Source organism: Squalius cephalus (genome assembly GCF_949319135.1).
Source record: "Squalius cephalus genome assembly, chromosome: 9".
NCBI classification, from domain to species: Eukaryota; Metazoa; Chordata; class Actinopteri; order Cypriniformes; family Leuciscidae; genus Squalius; species Squalius cephalus.
Window position 1 is genome coordinate 14,208,789 of NC_137130.1, and position 19,476 is coordinate 14,228,264.

Genomic DNA, 19,476 nt, shown 5'->3' on the forward strand with positions numbered 1-19,476 from the left:
ACACTTTGGTGGTTTAGTCATGAACTAGGGGAACCACTAAGTTTTAGGTTTATACATTTTTCTAAAATGCTCGAAAGAATGTTATTATCTTCAGCCTGTGAACTACAAGTTCAACACTTAAGTCCTCTTAAATATTGCAGGAACGATATTCATTCCAGCAAAATCGATGTTTTTGACATTTTATATCGCTGAGGAATTCGCTTTAATTCCTCTTACGTCCTTCATTCAGTAGGTCTTGATAAGAACATTCCTTAATTTGTCCTCAAATGACTTCTGGTCAATGCTGTGCTAAAAACAAGTACCCATTGCAATGAAGGACAAATGTCTCTACTTGCATCTTCCCATTCTAACATTCAACCATTCATTCACCTACGAATAAATGCTCTCTCTCAATCCCTCTGCGTGTCTCTGAGGCTCAGATGCGACCGTTGCCATGGCTACTGCCGCGTCTGGAGGACAGGCCGTGAGGGGTGTACTGACCGTCAGAGGTCAAGATCAGGCCGGATGCCTCACAGGCCAACGCCAGCTGCCTCAACGTATCCAAAGCATCCATCTTAGCACTGCGCAGGAGGTCACACTGACCCTAAAAAAGAGAGACGGATTATATGAACCAGGTTATAAAGTTATTCAATAGTTAGTTCTGGTGCATGAATCTGATTTGTTGCTCCAGACAGTCTAATTATTTCAGGAAACAAGTTACTGAATCATTCACTAAACTGATTTGTTCAACAACACTGATTCACTCAGGAATGAAAAAACGTTGTTTAGCTCAGAGGTGCGCGGCTTTTGGTTGTTGATATTGGCTTCACTTGGCAATATTTTCGATTGGAAAAGCAATAATAGTCACTGATTGACAATATTTTGTCTAAAATGCGAGTTACTTAATTTAAACTTCTCGTTTAATGAACTGCTGTATTAAGCAAAACACTTGCAAACGAAAACAATTATCCACATCACCTTAATCATGTTAACAACATTAATAACTAGGCTCTTTTTCTTCATGAGGAGACAAGAGAAGCAGCGTCACTGAAGTATGAATAAGTTAAAAAATGTATATTAAAGTTGGCATTGGCATGAAATGGAAATCAATATATCCTATCTATTTCTAATATGCATGTTACAGATCTTATTGTGAATTATTTGTCCATGTAAATGTTTAATTTTATTTTAGACCTCATAAGTTTTAATCAATCGATCTGAAGAGAACTATTTTTTTTTAGAACAAGGCCTAAAAAAAAAAACTAAACTAAAAGTAAGTCCCCTTTAAAGGACATTGAAAATGTATTGACTAAAGCTCTAAAAAGACAGCAATAATTAATAATAGCTAAACAACAAGACTTTGAAGAGACTTGTTTTTAATAAATAGTATGTTCACATACACATACAAAATAACCATTCTGGTATTGTTTATAGTCCCAAGTGTGAGGCAAATGTTGTTGCATAATCTTTTAAGCTATAAACATCAAATGGAATTGGAACATGAATTTACATCTAACTAAAAGTCCCCCAAACCCCCAGAGAGGATTTTTGCCTTCTCATTTTGAAAGTCCGCCACACACACTGTATTTTATAAGGTCAAACAACTTACATTTGGGAGATAGAATTTCAAAACAACAAAAGCCCTTCTCCCTTTCATCTAAAAAGCAGAGCGAAAACATCATCCAAAAATTCAAGGCTATTTGAGGGAGAGAAGGAAAAGCTCACGGTATTTACCTTCAGCACAGTGATGTTCCAAGTGAAACTTTCCACAGCTTTACTCTGTTTACGGCCTTTCAGATTTTCCTTTTCTCCTAACCTGGGCAGGTCTTCATGAAGCACCATTCCTGAGAGGACATAGAAAACAAACACATATGCGACATATGTATTATTTTTTCTTTTTTGTTCTGGTTTGAGATTTTCAAAATGCCATTTATGGTGTGAACATGCTTCTGCAGGAACCGGCCTGCCAAATAATGGATGCTATGTAGTATGCGTTCATTCATCCTCTGGTTAGGGAATATAGTGTTTCCCTGGATGACTTTTGGCATGTCAGTTGCCCTTTCACTCTTAATCTGCTGTGTTTTTCTGTACTCGCTCTCTCTCATTTCACCAATATACCCTCATAAGGACATGAAAACACAGTATTTTGACCTAAGTGCCTCAGGTGTGTGTAATTGGGGGTAAATAATATGTGTGTGAGAGATAATGAGGCTAGGAACAGAGAGAGGATATTCTTGTCCTTGCAGAAACCATTTAAACTAAAGTCTTCAGTGGTCCCACTTAAATGATCACAGTAACCACAGTTTCTTCCAAAATACCATAAGATACTGCAATAAATACATGGTAACCTGGTATTAGCCACTAATGCCAACACTTCTTAAATAGAAACAATAGTAAGTGTTCATATAATCGGCTAATCTGAAACTGTAGTCTAACTTGTCAAACTATCAGAATTTTAAGTAGTTCAACTATAATCGAGATACTATTTTGAAAAAGCAGTTACTGTAGCTACAGTCCAAGCTAATAAAAAACAGTAACTAAACACATGCTCATTTAGAAGAGACAATCTTTATATTTTCTAATAAAAAGTTTATTATTATTATCATTATTATATTTTAATATAATTATAATTTACAAAGAGTTGTAATTTTTAAGGCCTAAAACATTAAGGGTTTTTAAATTAATGAATGTCAATTAGGATAACAGATTAGATTACACTTGAATAGTCCTTCATTTAGATTAATTAAACTGAATTAAACATTTTAAAAAGTATAATGTATCCCAGTTTATAAAACTGGGTTGCAACCATATTAGTGATCAAAAGCAACATTTAAGTAAATTGTGATTTGTTTATTTCCATGATACCGGCAGAATAAAAAGAGTCACTCAAACGAATCAAACTTCTTAAAGTTAAATTCTTTAAATACTGCGTCGACTAACTTGGTTATAAAGCTGCATGCCCAATACAATATCACATAACGGTGTTGTGGTTTGTCATGCTACAAAAACAAACGTGCTTTGGAAAAAAGCTTGTGGCTTGTGGCTAGAAAAGCTACGCTATTTTAAAAATAGTAGTGTCGCACTTGTGGCGTGAAAGTTGGTGTGACAATACTTGGGGCCTCCGGCAAGTAGAGTGCTATAACCCAAGCAATGGCCCTGCTCTTACACTAAGAAAATGTAGTTAATAGCATCACTAGTTAGTAACTCATCAACACTGTGAAATAAACCTTTAAAAAAAAAACTTTGTGGAGGATAAAAGCCAATAGCCAATGGCAGGGGACTGTGAGTGTTGTAGATAACAGGATCTACTTTGAATGCAAATTTGAGAAATCTGTGAATTGTTTCTCAAGATTTTCACACATCCTCTGGGCGTCTGGGGCCTAACTGACACATCATTCTGTAGAAAGAAAAGACAAAAATGATTCATCTTCCTTTCATCTTCTCCCCCCACACCTCTACTCACCTTCCTTTTGCACTTGTGCAATTCTCTCCTGCACTCCATCTGCATTTTCAATCAGCTGTTTGTTAGCAGAGACCATCTAAGGGGATGCAAAGAGGAACTAAGTTATGATATGTTCAGTAAGATTTTTTTAAAGTAATAAATAAATGAATACTATCAGTACTTTAATTCTGCAAGGATGCACTAAATCGATCAAAAGTGACAGTAAAGACATTTACATTGTTACAAATTATTTCCATTTCAATAAATGCGTTTCTTTTGGACTTTCTATTTATCAAAGAATACTGAGAAGAAAAAAAAAAAACTTGGTAATAATCAGAAATCTTTCTTAAAAGGACAAAAGTAACACATTAGACTGATTTCTGAAGGATCATGTGACACTGATGACTTGAAAAATTAGATTTGCCATCACAGGAATAAATTACATATTAAAATATATTCAAAAAGAAAACAGTTGTAATAATATTCCACAATTTTACTGTTATTATTGTATTTCCGATCAAATACATGCAGCCTTGGTGGGCATAAGAGACTTCTTCAAAAACATTTCAAAAATGTATCGACCCCAAATTACTAAACGATAGAACACACACACAGAGTTTATGAATATGGCTAACAGCATGTGGGCCCAAAGGACACATTTTCTCCAAAAATTCTTCCCAGACTTATCTGTGCTTTAAAATTATACGTTCATTTTATATCTCTGTATGCTAACTATTGTATAATTCTTCAGACAAAGCTGATGCTCAATCATAACACACATCTGAGAACTCCATCATGAACTATGAAAAAGTAATCTTTAAGCTATAAAACTCTTCTGAGAAGACCCTTGCTGCCCTCTCCCACAGTTAAGATATTTATAAAATGCAGTCCTGCCAGTCAGTGCTGTCTGACTCTCCCGGTCTCAAACACACAACAGGACCCAGAGTCAACCCACAGGGAGAGACAGAGAAACAGTGAACCTACGAAAGGAGAGGAGGAGGATGGTGACTAAAGCCTCAAATGTCTTACTCACTCCGATGTGCCTGTTCTTACTCCAACACATTTATATGTGGGATGGCTAAAAAGACAAATGCCATTGTAATGGCAGGTAATGCAGAGAGGAGGATAGCTGATATATTAAGATATTATTATTAGACACCAATATGATACTGTTCATATTTACAGCAGTAAAATACCATGTTTTAAATATTGCTTTGTCAGCGAAAAAAGAGAGGTCTCTACATCCTAAGTTTTATCAGCACATTAGTAATAACTGAGGAATTTAGCAAAAGCATAAAGTTGGCCTATTATAATCTATTAAATGGAACCACCATTACAGCCCGACCAAAAAAATGCGTGACATTAAAACGGCCTACATAAATGTGTGTCTCTTACCGTGTCATAACCATTTAACAGTTTACGGGTGGTGTCAGTCAAGTTGCCCACAGGTTCCAGGCATGGGTATCCTTCCTTCAGAGTGAGTGTGGCTCCTGGGGGCCCGTCTGGAGTCTGCAACCGCGTGGCCAAGCTCTGGATGCACTGCTTCGGTGTGGCCATCGGGGGGAGCCCACACTGCTCTTTAAAAGCCACTGTAGTGTTCTAAAGAAAGAGAAAACGCACTTGGTTACCACACATATTTCAGTAAGACCAAGTTACAGAGATAAAGACAAGTAACAAGACAAAAAGAATTGGCATGTTAATAAACAGGAAATAAATCTGAAATGTCCTAACTTGGTTTGGGGTTGGAAAGATTTTTTTTTCAAGTCACCAAGAGTGTATTTATTTGATAAAAAATAATAATTTGATCAATAATATAATGTCCTTGCACAATATAAGTATTAATTACTTAAAAAAAAATCGTACAGACCCCAAACTTTTGAAGGGCCGCATACACTCAAAGTATATGATCGCAAAACACAGTATATGAGAGAAAAGAAGAAAGGTAAGTCACTGAAAACTGCTGACATTTATATTATTTAAAAAATGCTATAGACATTGAATGTTATGCAGAGATACTTTCATGAGGCGAAATCAAAATAATGAACTGCTTTCCTTTATACAGACCGATAAACCTGTGTAATTTAACTGTTTTCTGTGTCTGCATGACTGTCAAAGGCCTCAGCTTTGAGTCTAATTGCATTTCAGCTTTTTATCATACATTTCCCTTCATTACGGTGTGGCGGATAGAGAGCCTGTTTCTATTTTCCACCTGACAGGATCACACACCCACAGCCGTGATTACCAAAGCTATTTGGAGATGTATGTGTGTTCAGGGGAATTAATGCAGGTGATCAGTCTGTATAACGGTGTTTATTTGTATGAGTCCATAGGGTGTGAATAAAGTGGACATTGTTGTGGCTCAGCAATAATAGCACATGGAAAAAATACAGACATGGAAGGACAAAGAGGCGCCAGTGTTTATGTACAGTGGCTCCATAAAGTATTCGGAGACTAAAAAATTATGAATGTCATTGCATTAGATAAGAAATATCAAACAAAGTGACATTTAACTTAATGAAAGATAACAAGTACATATTTTGGGCTAAATATTACAAAAATGTAACAAAAAAGTCTGATATGTTTTAAATGGCAAGGCAAGAGATACATGGTGTGTGAGGTAACAGATTCATAAATCTCTGGCCTTGGGACCAGATGGTTAACAGTAATTGCAAAGATAACACTAAAGCAATGGTTCAAATAGTTTTTGGGGTCACTGTCTGGTTGTGTGTGTGTATCTCTGGGATCAGCAGGTTTTTGTGAACACAGTAATTATGAACGTGGAGTAACTCCTATCCCTCAACACACAACACACTGCGGTGGCATCTGATCCCAGTCCTGTCACCTGACCCCCCCACTGATACTCTACCCTCCATCCTTCCTCCCCTTACCATCACCAATCATACCATGACTTTGCAGAGTCTAGGCCAGCAAAACTGTTGTTTTTTGCTTGGTTTTATTTCTAGGGCTTGCTTGAAAACTCAGATTAACGCATCAAGATGCTAGAAATGTGTGAGTGAGCGTGTTGATTACTTACTCAAGACAAACCACAGAAATGGCAAGTAAACCGAGCTTTGCTTTCACAATGGATGGCCAAACTCCAGTGTGGAGGTGTGGTGGTGTCTGGTTTTTACATGTTCAGAACTGAGATCTAAATTAAGGCCGGAAATTCATGTCAGCTGTACCGGCTGATTATTAAAAGCATCAGAATCAGTCAGAGACTCTGCATCAAAAGTTTGCAACAAGTAAAGAGGTCAAAATCTTCAGGTGAGAGAATTTAGAATGTAGAACCTATTACTTGTCAGCCAAGCAAATGTTTAATAAAAAGAAAACTATTACAATAATCCACCTAATGTCTCACTATAATATCTGTTTTCAGTGTCTGACATGGCCATGTTATTAGTGAACGAGACATATTTACTCAAACAAGACCAATTATCTGCACGATGCACTGATAGCACTCACAAAAAGCAACTTAATTGTTTTGCTCACCATTTTCAAACCATTACATTCAGAAAGTTTTGACTGGGTAAGTCATCTGTCAATCTGGGCGGACCAGTGCTACCCTGACCCTAATGTGGCCGCGTCCAATCACAGCTACATCCATTTAAACAGAAAAATGTAAGCTGCCCTCGTACAGCATTACAGAAAGAATATGAAATGAATATTGAAATATTTATAAATAAAATAAAATATTTGAATATGATCCATCATAGATGTAAATTAAAGCCTAAATTTAAATCTGCTATCATATGACTTCACAAGACTTGGATTAAACGGCCAAATTCAGATGGGTTTGTTTTACAACCTTTTTTAATCAATTTGTGTTATAGGATTGGAAAGACATGAGAGAGAGAAAATTATGACAGAATTTTAATTTTTTGGTGAACTATCCCTTTAACCAGCAGGATTTCCTTGATCACACAGCATCACATGGCAAAACCATCCAGGCCGACCAAAACCAAACCACACTAATCAACATAAACCAATCTGAACTAGAATGGAAATTGTAACCTGGTCTTTTCAGCAGGGTGTGGCTGCCAAGTATTGAAGAAGTTCAATTGCTAGTATTACTGTTGTCTGAACACGCACCACCTCCCTTACCAGCGCATCCTCTCGCAGGTCTGTAGCTTCTCGCAGAGGTCCGCTGGCTGGGCGGAAAGTGTCATCCAGCACTTTGATGCCCGTGTTACGCAGGGTGACATACTCTCGTCCACGCCGCACTCCTCTCCTGACGGACAGACCCCGTCTCTGGGCCTTTCCCCCACCTCTGCGGTTAGTGATGGCGATGTGTACAAACAAGCTGGCATGGAGCAAAGGGTCTCCAGCGAGGCCTAGAAGTGGCACATTGCGGTAACCAGGCTGTAGACACTCAAAGGCGATGGTGTACTGGCCAATGAAGTCATCGCCTATATAATCATCATCCAAAACTACGAAACGCAGCAGGGCTAGTTCAGGCATGTTCACCTAAAAAAGAGATAACAGTGCGTGTATTATTCAGCCTCTTCAGGTGTGCAACATTTTTTACAACTAAAATTTCTACAGATGAAATATCTAGGATATGTAAACAGACACTTAACACATGACCAGTCCCTTTAAAATATGAAGCATGCAAAATTTAGTGCAGACCACTGAGCCAAATGTGCAACTTCAACACCGCAGAATATGGTAGTTCAAAGATAATTTGCATAAAGCGCATTTCCCACAGTCTCATCTATTTAAATATGGAAATATTTAGCATGCACACACAACATCACCTGGGCATCTGGCTATGTAGGACAAACACGCATACATAAGCAAGGACGCAATTAAACAAAACCATACATCTTGCATAGCATGAATAACTGAGGGATTGTTACAGGTCGAAACAAAAATGATTGTGTAACTATTGGTTTGTATAAGCATACTTGTATTAGCATGTAAAGGACACATTGAGAATAACAGGAAGTCTGCATTTCATTGTGAAAAATGGCACCTGGAAGTTTGTTTGTGTGTGTGTGTGTGCGTGTGTGTGTGTGTGTGTGTGTGTGTGTGTGTGTGTGTGTGTGTGTGTGTGTGTGTGTTTCATGTATACCCTATGTTATGGGGACAACGTTGGCAATATCCAAAATCCTTGTGAGGACATTTGTAAGTGAACACACAAAACAAATGAGACACAAAAGAGTTATGTCACACTGAATATGCATATTCATACTAAGGAATGAAAAAAAAAAAGAGAGAAATCTGGCAGGAAAACACAGACAACAAAGATAAAACGCCTCAGCTGGCAGAAGACACCCACACAGATTCCTGAACAACTCTAAACAAGAGAAAATAGTTCAAGTCAGGTGTGCAACATCCACTGATAAACCTACACTGATAAAAATTATTTTGTGGAGAAGTAAATACTACAGAAACTCATTAATTATTCAAAGTTGATTTTTCAATGTTTTCCAGCTCTATTTACACTGTTTTATCATTGCTTTTGTTGTTAGGATTAGTATCTTGCCATTTTGTGACATTTGGAGCTCATTTTCTACTCAAAATGACACATTCAAACAAAAACGATCCATCAAAGGTTACCGTCATTGTGTATTGTCTACCAAGTATTGAGGTCTCTGCGTTCACATGCAGTGTAGTTTCTGAAATGTAGATATGATGTCTGAAATGTAAATATGGTGTCTCACATATCTATTGTAATTATTAACTTAGTATGGTTTAATTCAATGTTATATTGTTTGAGTGAAATGTATTGCAAAGGAAACTTCAACTAAATAGATATTACTCAACCTTAACTAGCCAAGTTAAAATTACTTATTTTCTTTGTTAATTTCACTTAACTTAGTTAAGTAGAGTTTACTTAATTCCATATGTGAAATTTACTTAAAAAATATGCGTGCAAAAACTTGCCAAAGAAAAATTAAGTAAATTTTACTTATTACTTACAGCTCTTTATATTAAGTTATATAAGTATATCCAACTTTATCTGCATACATATGCTCGCAAAAAGTGATGTATAGCAAATCTTAATTGCTTGGATTTGGATTGTCACAAAATGTGAACTATATTTTCACCCAGCTATGATCTATTAAATGTAACTATAAGGCATGATAATAAAATATTATAAACCTTATGAAAATCATGAAAGCTGCTTTGAGAAAAGCTCAATACAAATAAATTTGACTTTACTTGACAGTGAGACTGGCATCCTTAGGGGCATAGAGCTCTCAGTGACTTATGCGTTTAGTGGAAAAGGCCACAGGAAGAGATGCAAAAGCATTCTATTAGATCCCACCAGGGGATGCACACTTGCTCCTGTGCGTGCGTGTGTGTGTGTGTGTGTGTGTGTGTGTGTGTGTGTGTGTGTGTGTGTGTGTGTGTGTGTGTGTGTGTGTGTGTGTGTGTGTGTGTGTGTGTGTTTGTTAGTGGGACTCTGGATAGGTGTACACCATCCCATGACTTATAATTGTATGACGTCCTCGAGCTCCAAGCAACAAGAAACAAACAAATTCAAACAAGAGGCACAATCCCCCAGGACAGAATAAGTGTGTGCGTGAGAGATATATTTGTGATTTCACTGGATCCCTCACAAAACCTCCTCTTCAAATAACCATATGGCACAGTCTTTGGTTTAAATCACAATAGCAGGGATTTAAATTTATAAGCACCAAGGGCAAGTCTCACCCACACTTTTTTTTATCACTGTCTACTTACAGAACAGTATTTCTATTGTGTAAAAAACAATTCAAAAGGTTTTTACTGAACATGGAAGTAAAGTAGCTGGAGATACATACATACTGTAAAGACTATTGTTGTTATCTTGTGAGAGGGTTTTATATTAACGTTGCTTTACTTTCTATTAGCCAAAAAAGATAATAGATTATTCTTTTCATAGAAATAAAGTGCTTAATTAAACTTTTAGTTTTTTTGCAGTCTATGAGTCTATTGTTTCTTTAAGAGCAGTGGTGCAGAGCAGGTTTGAACATGACGAACACAAACATTGTCCAGAGTAAACACATGCAATAAATACAGAAATATGTATTCTCTTTCCCTGAACTTTCCTGTCAAAATCTCTACTGTCCAATCTAACAAAAAGCTAATCAATAATAATAACAACAAAAACTTTATATATTAAATGTATTAAAGGAAATCTTAATTTTAAAGCATCAAATGTCCTCTAGTTTCAGCATGAAAGGCAAGGTACAGTGCTGGTCAGAATTATTTGCCCCCTTGGAAAATATGATCAAAGATGGCTGTAAAAAATAAATCTGCATTGTTAATCCCTTTGATATTTTATTTTTAAAAAATGAGCAAAAATCAAACCTTTCATTGAAGTAAAAGAATTGAAAGTGGGGGGGAAATCACATTATGAAATGAATGTTTTTCTCCAAAACACGTTGGGAACAATTATTTTCCCCCTTTTATTAAATACTTTTTGCAACCTCCAAGAACAGCTCTGAGTCTTCTCCTATAATGCCTGATTAGTTTAGAGAACACCTGGCAAGAGATCAGAGACCATTCCTCCATACAGAATCTCTCCAGATCCTTCAGATTCCCAGATCCATGTTGGCGCTTCTTCTCTTCAGTTCAGCCCTCTCATCTTCTATAGGGTTCAGGTCAGGGACTGGGACGGCCATTGCAGATGCTTGGTTTTGTGCTCAGTGACCCATTTTTGTTTTAATTTTGATGTTTGTTTTTGGATCACTGTCCTGTTGGAAGATCCAAACATGGCCCATTATAAGATTTTTAGCAGAGGTTGTCAGGTTTAGATATTTTATCTGTTGGTATTTCATCGAATCCATGATGCCATGTATCTGAACAAGATGTCCAGGACCTCTGGCAGAAAATTAGGCCCACAGCATTAAAGATACAGCAGAGTATTTCATTTTACACATCAGGTTTATCCCTGTGTGCACCAAACCCATATTAAGTGTTTGCTGCCAAAAAAGCTATTTTGTTTGTTTCATCTGACCATAGACCATTTGAAGTTCCAGTAGTGTCAGTTACTTTTCAAATGTTCAATGGACAGATGAAACAGATTTTTGGCAGCAAACACTTAATATGGGTTTGGTTCATACAGGGATAAAAAAGTACCCCATGTGTAAAATGAAATACTTGAAAAAGAAGGTCCTGGACATCTTGTTCAGATACATGGCATCATGGATTCGATCAAATACCAACAGATAAAAAAATCTAAACCTGACAACCTCTGTTAGAAATCTTATAATGGGCCATGTTCGGATCTTTCAACAGGACAGTGATCCAAAAACAAACATCAAAATCAAAACAAAAATGGGTCACTGAGCACAAAACCAAGCATCTGCAATGGCCGTCCCAGTCCCTGACCTGAACCCTATAGAAGATGAGAGGGCTGAACTGAAGAGAAGAAGCGCCAATATGGACCTGGGAATCTGAAGGATCTGGAGAGATTCTGTATGGAGGAATGGTCTCTGATCTCTTGTCAGGTGTTCTCCAAACTCATCAGGCATTATAGGAGAAGACTCAGAGCTGTTATTTTGGAGGTTGCAAAAAGTATTTAATAAAAAGGGGCAAATAATTGTTCCCAATGTGATTTGGAGAAAAACATTTATTTCATAATGTGATTTACCCCCCACTTTCAATTATTTTACTTAAATAAAAGGCTATATTTTTGTTTAAAAAAAAAAAAAAATATCAAAAGGATAAAAAATGCAGATTTATTTTTTTAAAGCCATCTTTGATCATATTTACCAAGGGGGCAAATAATTCTGACCAGCACTGTATATGGAGATTTGCTCAAAAATCATATTTTTGTGACAATCAACATCAGAACATGTTTACATTTAACTCTGTCTTATAATGAGAACAGTTCTGGGCTGTGTTTCCTTAAAAGCATCGTAAGCCTAAGTAGGTCGTAGAACCATTTCCACCAATGGTCTCTCTTCTATCAACTTAGCTCATGATGCTTTTAAGAAACGCAGCCCTGGTTTGTTGTGTGTGTGTGTGTGCGCGTAGTTTCTACAAGGTTTTTTTAATGTGACCAAAAAGGGACAATAGACAAACAGAGCTGTCATGCCTGTGCACATTGCTTTTTTAAGAAACTTGTGGATAACTAGCACAACTAATGCTTCAATAAAAATAAATCAGTGAAAAAATACATGATGACAGCATGTTTATGGAGTGCTTGAATGTGTCTGTACTTGTTGATATAAACTAGTATTCTTGACAAAAACATATTTTTTTACACTTCAAAAATTACTAGCAAGATAATTCACTCAAACACACTATCTCTCCTCAGACGAACTATGTTTGTGTCCACTTCTTTGCGCTGGATTTCATAGGTAAAATAAACCCTTACCTGTGCCAAAAAGCTACCTTGATCTGCATCTTTAAAGCTGTCTAAATTTGGCATGCAAGTGTAATTAGGCCCTGCTAAAAGAAAGGTCACATCATTGAAAAATAATTATGCTGGAAGAAACTGGCCCCCACTTCTACAGCAGTGCAATGAGTTGTCTAGACCATAGGTTTGAACTACAATCCAGGGCAGGAGCTTTTGTGTTAGCAGGCTATTAAGTTTTGATGGAGATCTTCCCTAATTACCGATCTAAGAAGAGTTGTGTTAAGTTGCACACACTTGCGTCATCCTTGTGCAACCATGAGGACAGACTGCATCCATTAACCTCGTTCTTGTTGTGGATGACAGGTCAGTCCTCAGTACATTCATGTTATTCATATATCTGACATTTCTGTTATTTGTCAGCTCAGGCTAATGCATGCTAAGAAATGAAAGCAAGTGCAGCAACCAGTGAGAGCTAACATTTAAACTCACCACATACTATCAGGATATGTTTGTCTTAATACATAGAGAGAAAATCTGATTGATATTATTTAAAAAAAAAAAAAAACTTAAAAAAAAACACAAAAACAGTGACAATAACATTTTTGTTACAGAAACAAAAGTCAGTGAGATTTTTATCTAACGGCAGTAAAATATACCATCCATTGAAATCACCTTGTCAAATGCATCATTACAACCTGCTGAAGGAGGTCAGTGAGTACATATGTTATGTTATATGATATGGCATAGCTGAGCTCAGTCGGAACTGTGTCAATTTTGCATGCAGTAGGTAATTAGTGAGACATGGCTCAGTTGCTGCCTCATTGACTGGACTGGATAATTCTAATTTCTGCCCTCAAGACACACAAAGAAGCTCACCTTTGCATGCCAGTGACCACACCACAGAACACAGGGTAAAAAACCCACTGGGCAAGGTATCATGTAATACATCCCATGTCTCAACTATCAATCTCTTTCTTATGCAATCTTTTCACTAACCCAGAGAAACATCAAACGACAGAACCTAAGTCCTTCATCTCAATCATATTCGTATGTGAAATTTTTGTTTTACGATTTCTGTAAAATGGGCGGTTATAAATAATTATGTCAGTAATAATTATTTACATTGATTACTCATAGAAAATCTACTATGTTTTTCTTTCAGATGCATTGCCGGTCATTTGTTTTGTCTGGATATATTTATATATCTCAGAAGGTCATGGCTGCAGAGTGTAAACAGCTGCTTCACAACCAATCTAAAAGTTCAATGTAACTGCCACTAGGGGGCATATGCAAAAATTGTATGTGATTCTCAGAGATAGTGAAAAGGCGGCTTAACTTTTAAAAAGTCTTCCAAAATCACACATGAAATAAATCTGATTAACATTCATGATGTGGTAGTCTTTCTCTCTCACCTGGAACTCAAATGTTTCATCAAACAGTGGGTCATCCTGGTTCTGGGCAGCAGTGCGAGTTCTCTGCTCTGTGCAGTCTGAAGGCACACCATGCAGTTCCAGCACCACATATGGGTCGATGACCTCTCCTTTGGCACCAGAGCCTTGTGGTTTGGGTAGACTATGGGCACTAATGACCTTCACCCTGAGTGTTTGGGGTGGTACACCAGGCACGCAGCCTTGTGACTGGGCACTGAAGTAGGAAACCTCCTCTCGCATGACTGCTGGACGAAGCACATACCCACACCCACCGTTCTGCATAAAACGGCCACGGGTCAGGTCTAGCATGGCACCTGGCGTCTGTTGGTTGAGCGCAACCAGTTGCACTCCTCCTTTCCAGTAGCCTTGTGGATTTGGGTTACTAGAGTCTAGCCTTACTGAACTTGGCCGCACACGGGTTAGATTGCGCTTAGTAAAGCTCACAAGCTCCTCTGGGCTCTCGCTAGCAAGCCGTCCAGCCTCCCCTTCCCCGAGAGAACACAGAGTCCAGTAGGGTGGGTCAAGTGTCATAGGTGTACCTGGTGTAGAAGGAGTAGAAGGGGGAGAATGCTGCTGGGACTGCTGAGTACTCGCCCGGTGAGCATAAAAGTTGCGACTTCCAGTACGAGCAACGGCAACGAGATCGGACAATTCACGCCGCAAACGGAGGCGCCTTGGCTGTGGGGGTGGGGGGACAACAAGGACCACCCCTAGTTCCTCTTCCCCAGGGATAGTCATTCTTCGGCCAGCCAGAGGACCACCGCCACCAATTTCCTCATCCTCCTCAGATACCTCTCCTTCAGAACCTTCCTCTTCTGGGGGCAGCTTCTTTCCAACAAGAAGCACCTTACCCTTTAGCTGTTCTGGAGAGGGCAAAGTGGTTGCGCGACCTCCCAGACTGACAGGCAGAGATTCAGGGGTATAGAGCTTGGATCCAAAAGCCTTTTTAAGGTGTTGCGCAAGAGTACATTGCTGGGAAGGTGAGCAACGCTGGCATAGATGCAGCAGCAGAGGATACTGGGAGGTGAGAAAAGCATATTTGTTGACTACTTCAAGGGCACTGCGCAGAGTAACAGAACCATGATAGTGGTGATGGTGGTGATGGTGGTGGTGATGATGTTTTCCATCTGTACCATAGTCTACACCCAATAGTGGCTCCCCTTCTGGCCCATCTGTAACCCCCAGCTCCAGACAGCGACAGCCAGCCTGCAGGGCTCGAGTGAGCCCCCCAAGATCAGCCCGGCCATGTACTTGGTCATCTAGCAGGTAGGAGCGGTAGGAGGCACTGATGAAATAATGAGACAGGGGCATCTTCATATCGTGGCACACATTCTGATGCTCAGGGTCTAACAACTGGCACTCAGTTGACTGTAGGTAGCGGGTGAAGCCATCCAATCCCAGTAAACCTCGCTCACGTCCAGCTGCAGAGGGCTCAAAGCGGCGAATAAGCTCTAAGCAGCCCTCACTGGTGGCCAATGACAGACCTTGCTCCGTCTCCAGGAAAAGACGCAGGTCCTGAGCATCAAGGCACTCTCTGTCTTTAGAGAGTTGCACTAGCAGGAAATAGACATCAGGTCGTGTACACAACTCGCAGTAGGCCTCCTGGAACTCTTCCAGCGTAACATGAGACGTTAGCTTTTCTTTGCTCCTCTGAATTTCCTTAAAACGCAAACGCACCTGATAAAAAGAAAATAAAGAAAGAGAGTTATTAATGTATTTAAGTTTTAGATCATTTATGGATAACAATTTGAGCTAGTAACCCAAATCCTGTTGTTTTAAAGTGTGATTAGGAAAGGATCAAACTATGACCATTGTGCTACTGTTCAAGAGGGGATGCTTTGCTTTGAATTTGAAAGTATATACTGAATGATAAATAAAATAACACAAATAAAATAACACTGCTGTCAAGTGAGATATGATCACTGATGGCCAAGGCCTTGAGAGTTCTGCAGTCTACTGCAATTATCATCTGTTTATGTTGCAAGCCTGTCTCATCACTTTTTCAGGTTTTGTTACTTGAATAAGAAATTCTGAGGGGTTAATTTCTTCCAATTAATGAGCAATCACAGTGACACACTATTACACAGACAAGAAGCACATCAAATAAGCAGCTCGCAGCATATGTTGATTTGAATCTTGAGAGACAAATTGTCACAAGTCAAACCAATTCAGGAACAGTAGCTCTTCACAGGGCCTATATCGTGTCCAGCATTTTTTTAAGATTAGGACACGGCCAGAAGCAAAGCGAGTCATTCCTATTCAGCCCTGTTTGCTTGCCCTTTTTGCCTTTACTTGTCTCTCTAGACACATGAAGCAGATGCCTCACACCCGCTGTCAAAAAGACTTGGCCCTGTGGCTTCAGTCTGTCTTCCTCCTGTCCCCAGCTGTCCATTTCACACACAAACACACGTATGAATCTACTGCCATATTCAAAACCCAACAATTGCTGTTGCGCCTCAGCAGGGTTGACTAAGGGTGTACTCACACTAGGCGATCTAAATCGTGCCCGAGGGCATTTGACCCCCAAAATCTGGTTCGTTTGACTAGTGTGATCGCTCCTTACTGTGCCCAGGCGTGGTTCGCTGAACCGTCCCTGGCCTGCATGGAAGAAGTGGGCCAGAGCACGGTTCAGTTAGGCTTGGGTGCGGAATGCATGAAGTGTGAGCGCTAACCGTGCCAGAGCACGGAACAGCTGTGCGCCACTGCCATCATTAAGACAGCAAACATCTTCTATTACTACTTTGACAGTACACTTTTCAATTAATTTAAATCAAGTATATTTAGGTTTATAACGGGTCTGGTTCTCACCTTATTGATGAACAGGAATTGTACTGTAGTTTGCAAATAAATCTGCAAATTCCTCCACGTCAGCTGCCTCCATATTAATCTTCTGATACGTGCAGCACAATTCAAGTGAAAATAGTTACGCAGCATAAATGATAAATCTATAACGAGGTCTATTAGTGCCAGGGCATGGTACAAGACAATCCTGCCTAGTGGGAGTACACCTTAAGAAGTCAAGCTAAGAGAGACGAGCTCTGGAAGAGCCATCTAAATTCTCCACTAACCATATTGCTGTTCACATTTATGGCTCTCTCAGCGCTCGTTTTTTCATTTCTCACTGCTATAGGACAGTACTATGATTCTTATTTGATGGGTCCTACATAGAAACTGCTGCAGTTTCTGAAATATGTATTTCTGATTGCTTTCAATTTGGGGAGTCACATATTTAGTATTGTTTGGATTTTTTTGAAACCCTTTAGTCATGAAATGTAAGATTTTGTGGTTGATAAACTGAACAATAAGGAAATGTGTTACCTTTGCCTCCTTAATTCCAGGACAGAGTTTACAGATGGTGGCCACTGCTGTATCTTCAGACACGATTTCATGTCCATCCTCATCAACCAGAGAAAACTCTGCCGCCAGCCAGTTCTGCCTCATCTTGCTTCCAATGCTGGACTCTCCCACCCCTCCATCCCCTCCACTCCCTCCTCCAATGGCCCCAGGGTGAGACAATAGGTACCGCAACCCTGTCACCCAGATGTTGGCCACATCAGCAGAGAGAGCAACCAGGTCCAGGGACTGATACTCATCACCATGAATGATGGAGAAGGCTGCTTCTTCAGCCAGGTGATCTGATGGGCCGTTATGGAGGAAGGTCTCTGTGCTTTTCCCAGTGCGGACCTCCCGAATGGTGGAGATGTCAAGTCGGGCTCGGTCACCATCTTTCTTGGAGGGTTCCCAACGAAGGCAGGCCAGCTCAGGGTCCAAAGTGTAGAATCGCGAGTAGATGCGCGAGTTGGGACGCACCTTCTTTAGCTCACAGCCACCCTGCATGAAGGCAAGGCAATCTGCAGCACTGCTCACCTTCTTTTCTGATGGAATACTGCTAAAGGAAACTGTTTTCTTCCTCCCACCACTGACCTTGGCCACTGAAGGGTCCTTGGGGGGGGAAAAAAAGAAAAACATTAAGCACCATGTGAACCACAAATGAAGAAAACTTCTATGTCATTCTACAAAGAGCTGTTCTAGTAAAGCATCTTAGCAACAAAGCAAGATGGAAATAATCTCATTCATCATAGAAAGCTTTGTGTTCAAGCATGTCTCTAGGTTTAAGTCCAAACAAATGTGGCATGTTTCAGCATGAAATAACTTTTTCACAAAACCACTGAGGCAAAATGTGGACATTAATGGAGCTTCATGCCATCTAAGGGAAATGAACAGTGCTATGAACTATGGCCTATTCAGAATAAACCAACCACATTCTACATTACATCACTGACCAGCAGTACTGGACTGTGTATTGCCATTGTCAGATGCTAAAATGTCCCAGTTTTTTCCCTCTATTATCCTAAATTTTGTATTTATTTTAAATCATTGCTAGCTTTGAATTTGACTTAGCTATATTTCAGTATCCAAGTTACTTTTATGTAGCAATTTTAAAATCTTGGCCTTCATAATGAAAAAAAAAAATGCTAGTTTTAATGAATTCCCAAATACAATGATGTGGTAACATTAATTAGCAATTGTGCCTATTAACATTTGACATTAACAAACTCAATAGAGTAGAAAACACCATAAGCTAAATTATGGTGGAACTGTCACCTTGCCTGACCTACTGGAAGGAAAGGAGATAAAAGGTGTATGCTTGCTGGGGCTGTTGCTGTTTTTTTAAAAAAAAGAAGTGTCTGCTTGCAGTACTGGCCTATTTATGTCCTAATACCTAAAATCGAATCCACAACAAAGGCTCCTGATGGAAACACATTATGTCATTGCAGTAGTTAGAATGTGTAATCTAGGATTTCCACCCAAAGCCATTTGGCACTAATCAGACTGGCTTTTAAATGCAGGGAGTATTCATGCAGAAGCTAATGAACTTCAGGCATACCAAATTTCAAAGATGGGCTTAATACAATTAAGACAGTCCCATTGGAATGTCTTCAGTTACTCTGTGTGTCATAACTATTCAACTATTCAAGTCAACCAGACATATATTTTTTATCTGGTGAACATTAAAATCAACCAAAGACTCAACAATATCTGTCTACTAGGGACCAGAATATCAAGTAAACCTGAGAAGAGAGCTCTTGTGACTTGGGCCAGTAAGCAACTACCTAGCAAGCAACCACCCTCAACACCCTAGCAACAAACTAGAAATGACTAGCAACATTCACCCAGAACACAATGACAATCACCCACAACATATGGCATCAGTGGCGCAAAAAGTGGGTATGCGCCATATGCGGCGCATGGAGCGCCAAAGCAATGGTAAAAAAATATATATATTTTTGGTATTTTCTATATGTAGCTGCTGTTGTGCGTTTCTAAAT

At 39.1% G+C, this 19,476-nt stretch overlaps 1 protein-coding gene across 1 annotated transcript in view; it reads right to left on the reverse strand.

Annotated features, from left to right (window-relative positions):
• Positions 1-327: 327 nt before the first annotated feature.
• The window catches only part of plcl1 (phospholipase C like 1), a 65,192-nt gene continuing 46,043 nt past the window's right edge, over positions 328-19,476 (reverse strand). Inside the window, exons 2-8 of the mRNA XM_079882430.1 lie at positions 17,465-18,088; positions 14,129-15,823; positions 7,523-7,885; positions 4,817-5,020; positions 3,443-3,518; positions 1,714-1,823; positions 328-583 (exon numbers count right to left, since the gene is read on the reverse strand). Coding sequence (XP_079738556.1) covers positions 416-583; positions 1,714-1,823; positions 3,443-3,518; positions 4,817-5,020; positions 7,523-7,885; positions 14,129-15,823; positions 17,465-18,088 — 3,240 coding nt within the window. The 3' untranslated portion in view covers positions 328-415. The remainder of the gene's footprint in view (positions 584-1,713; positions 1,824-3,442; positions 3,519-4,816; positions 5,021-7,522; positions 7,886-14,128; positions 15,824-17,464; positions 18,089-19,476) is intronic.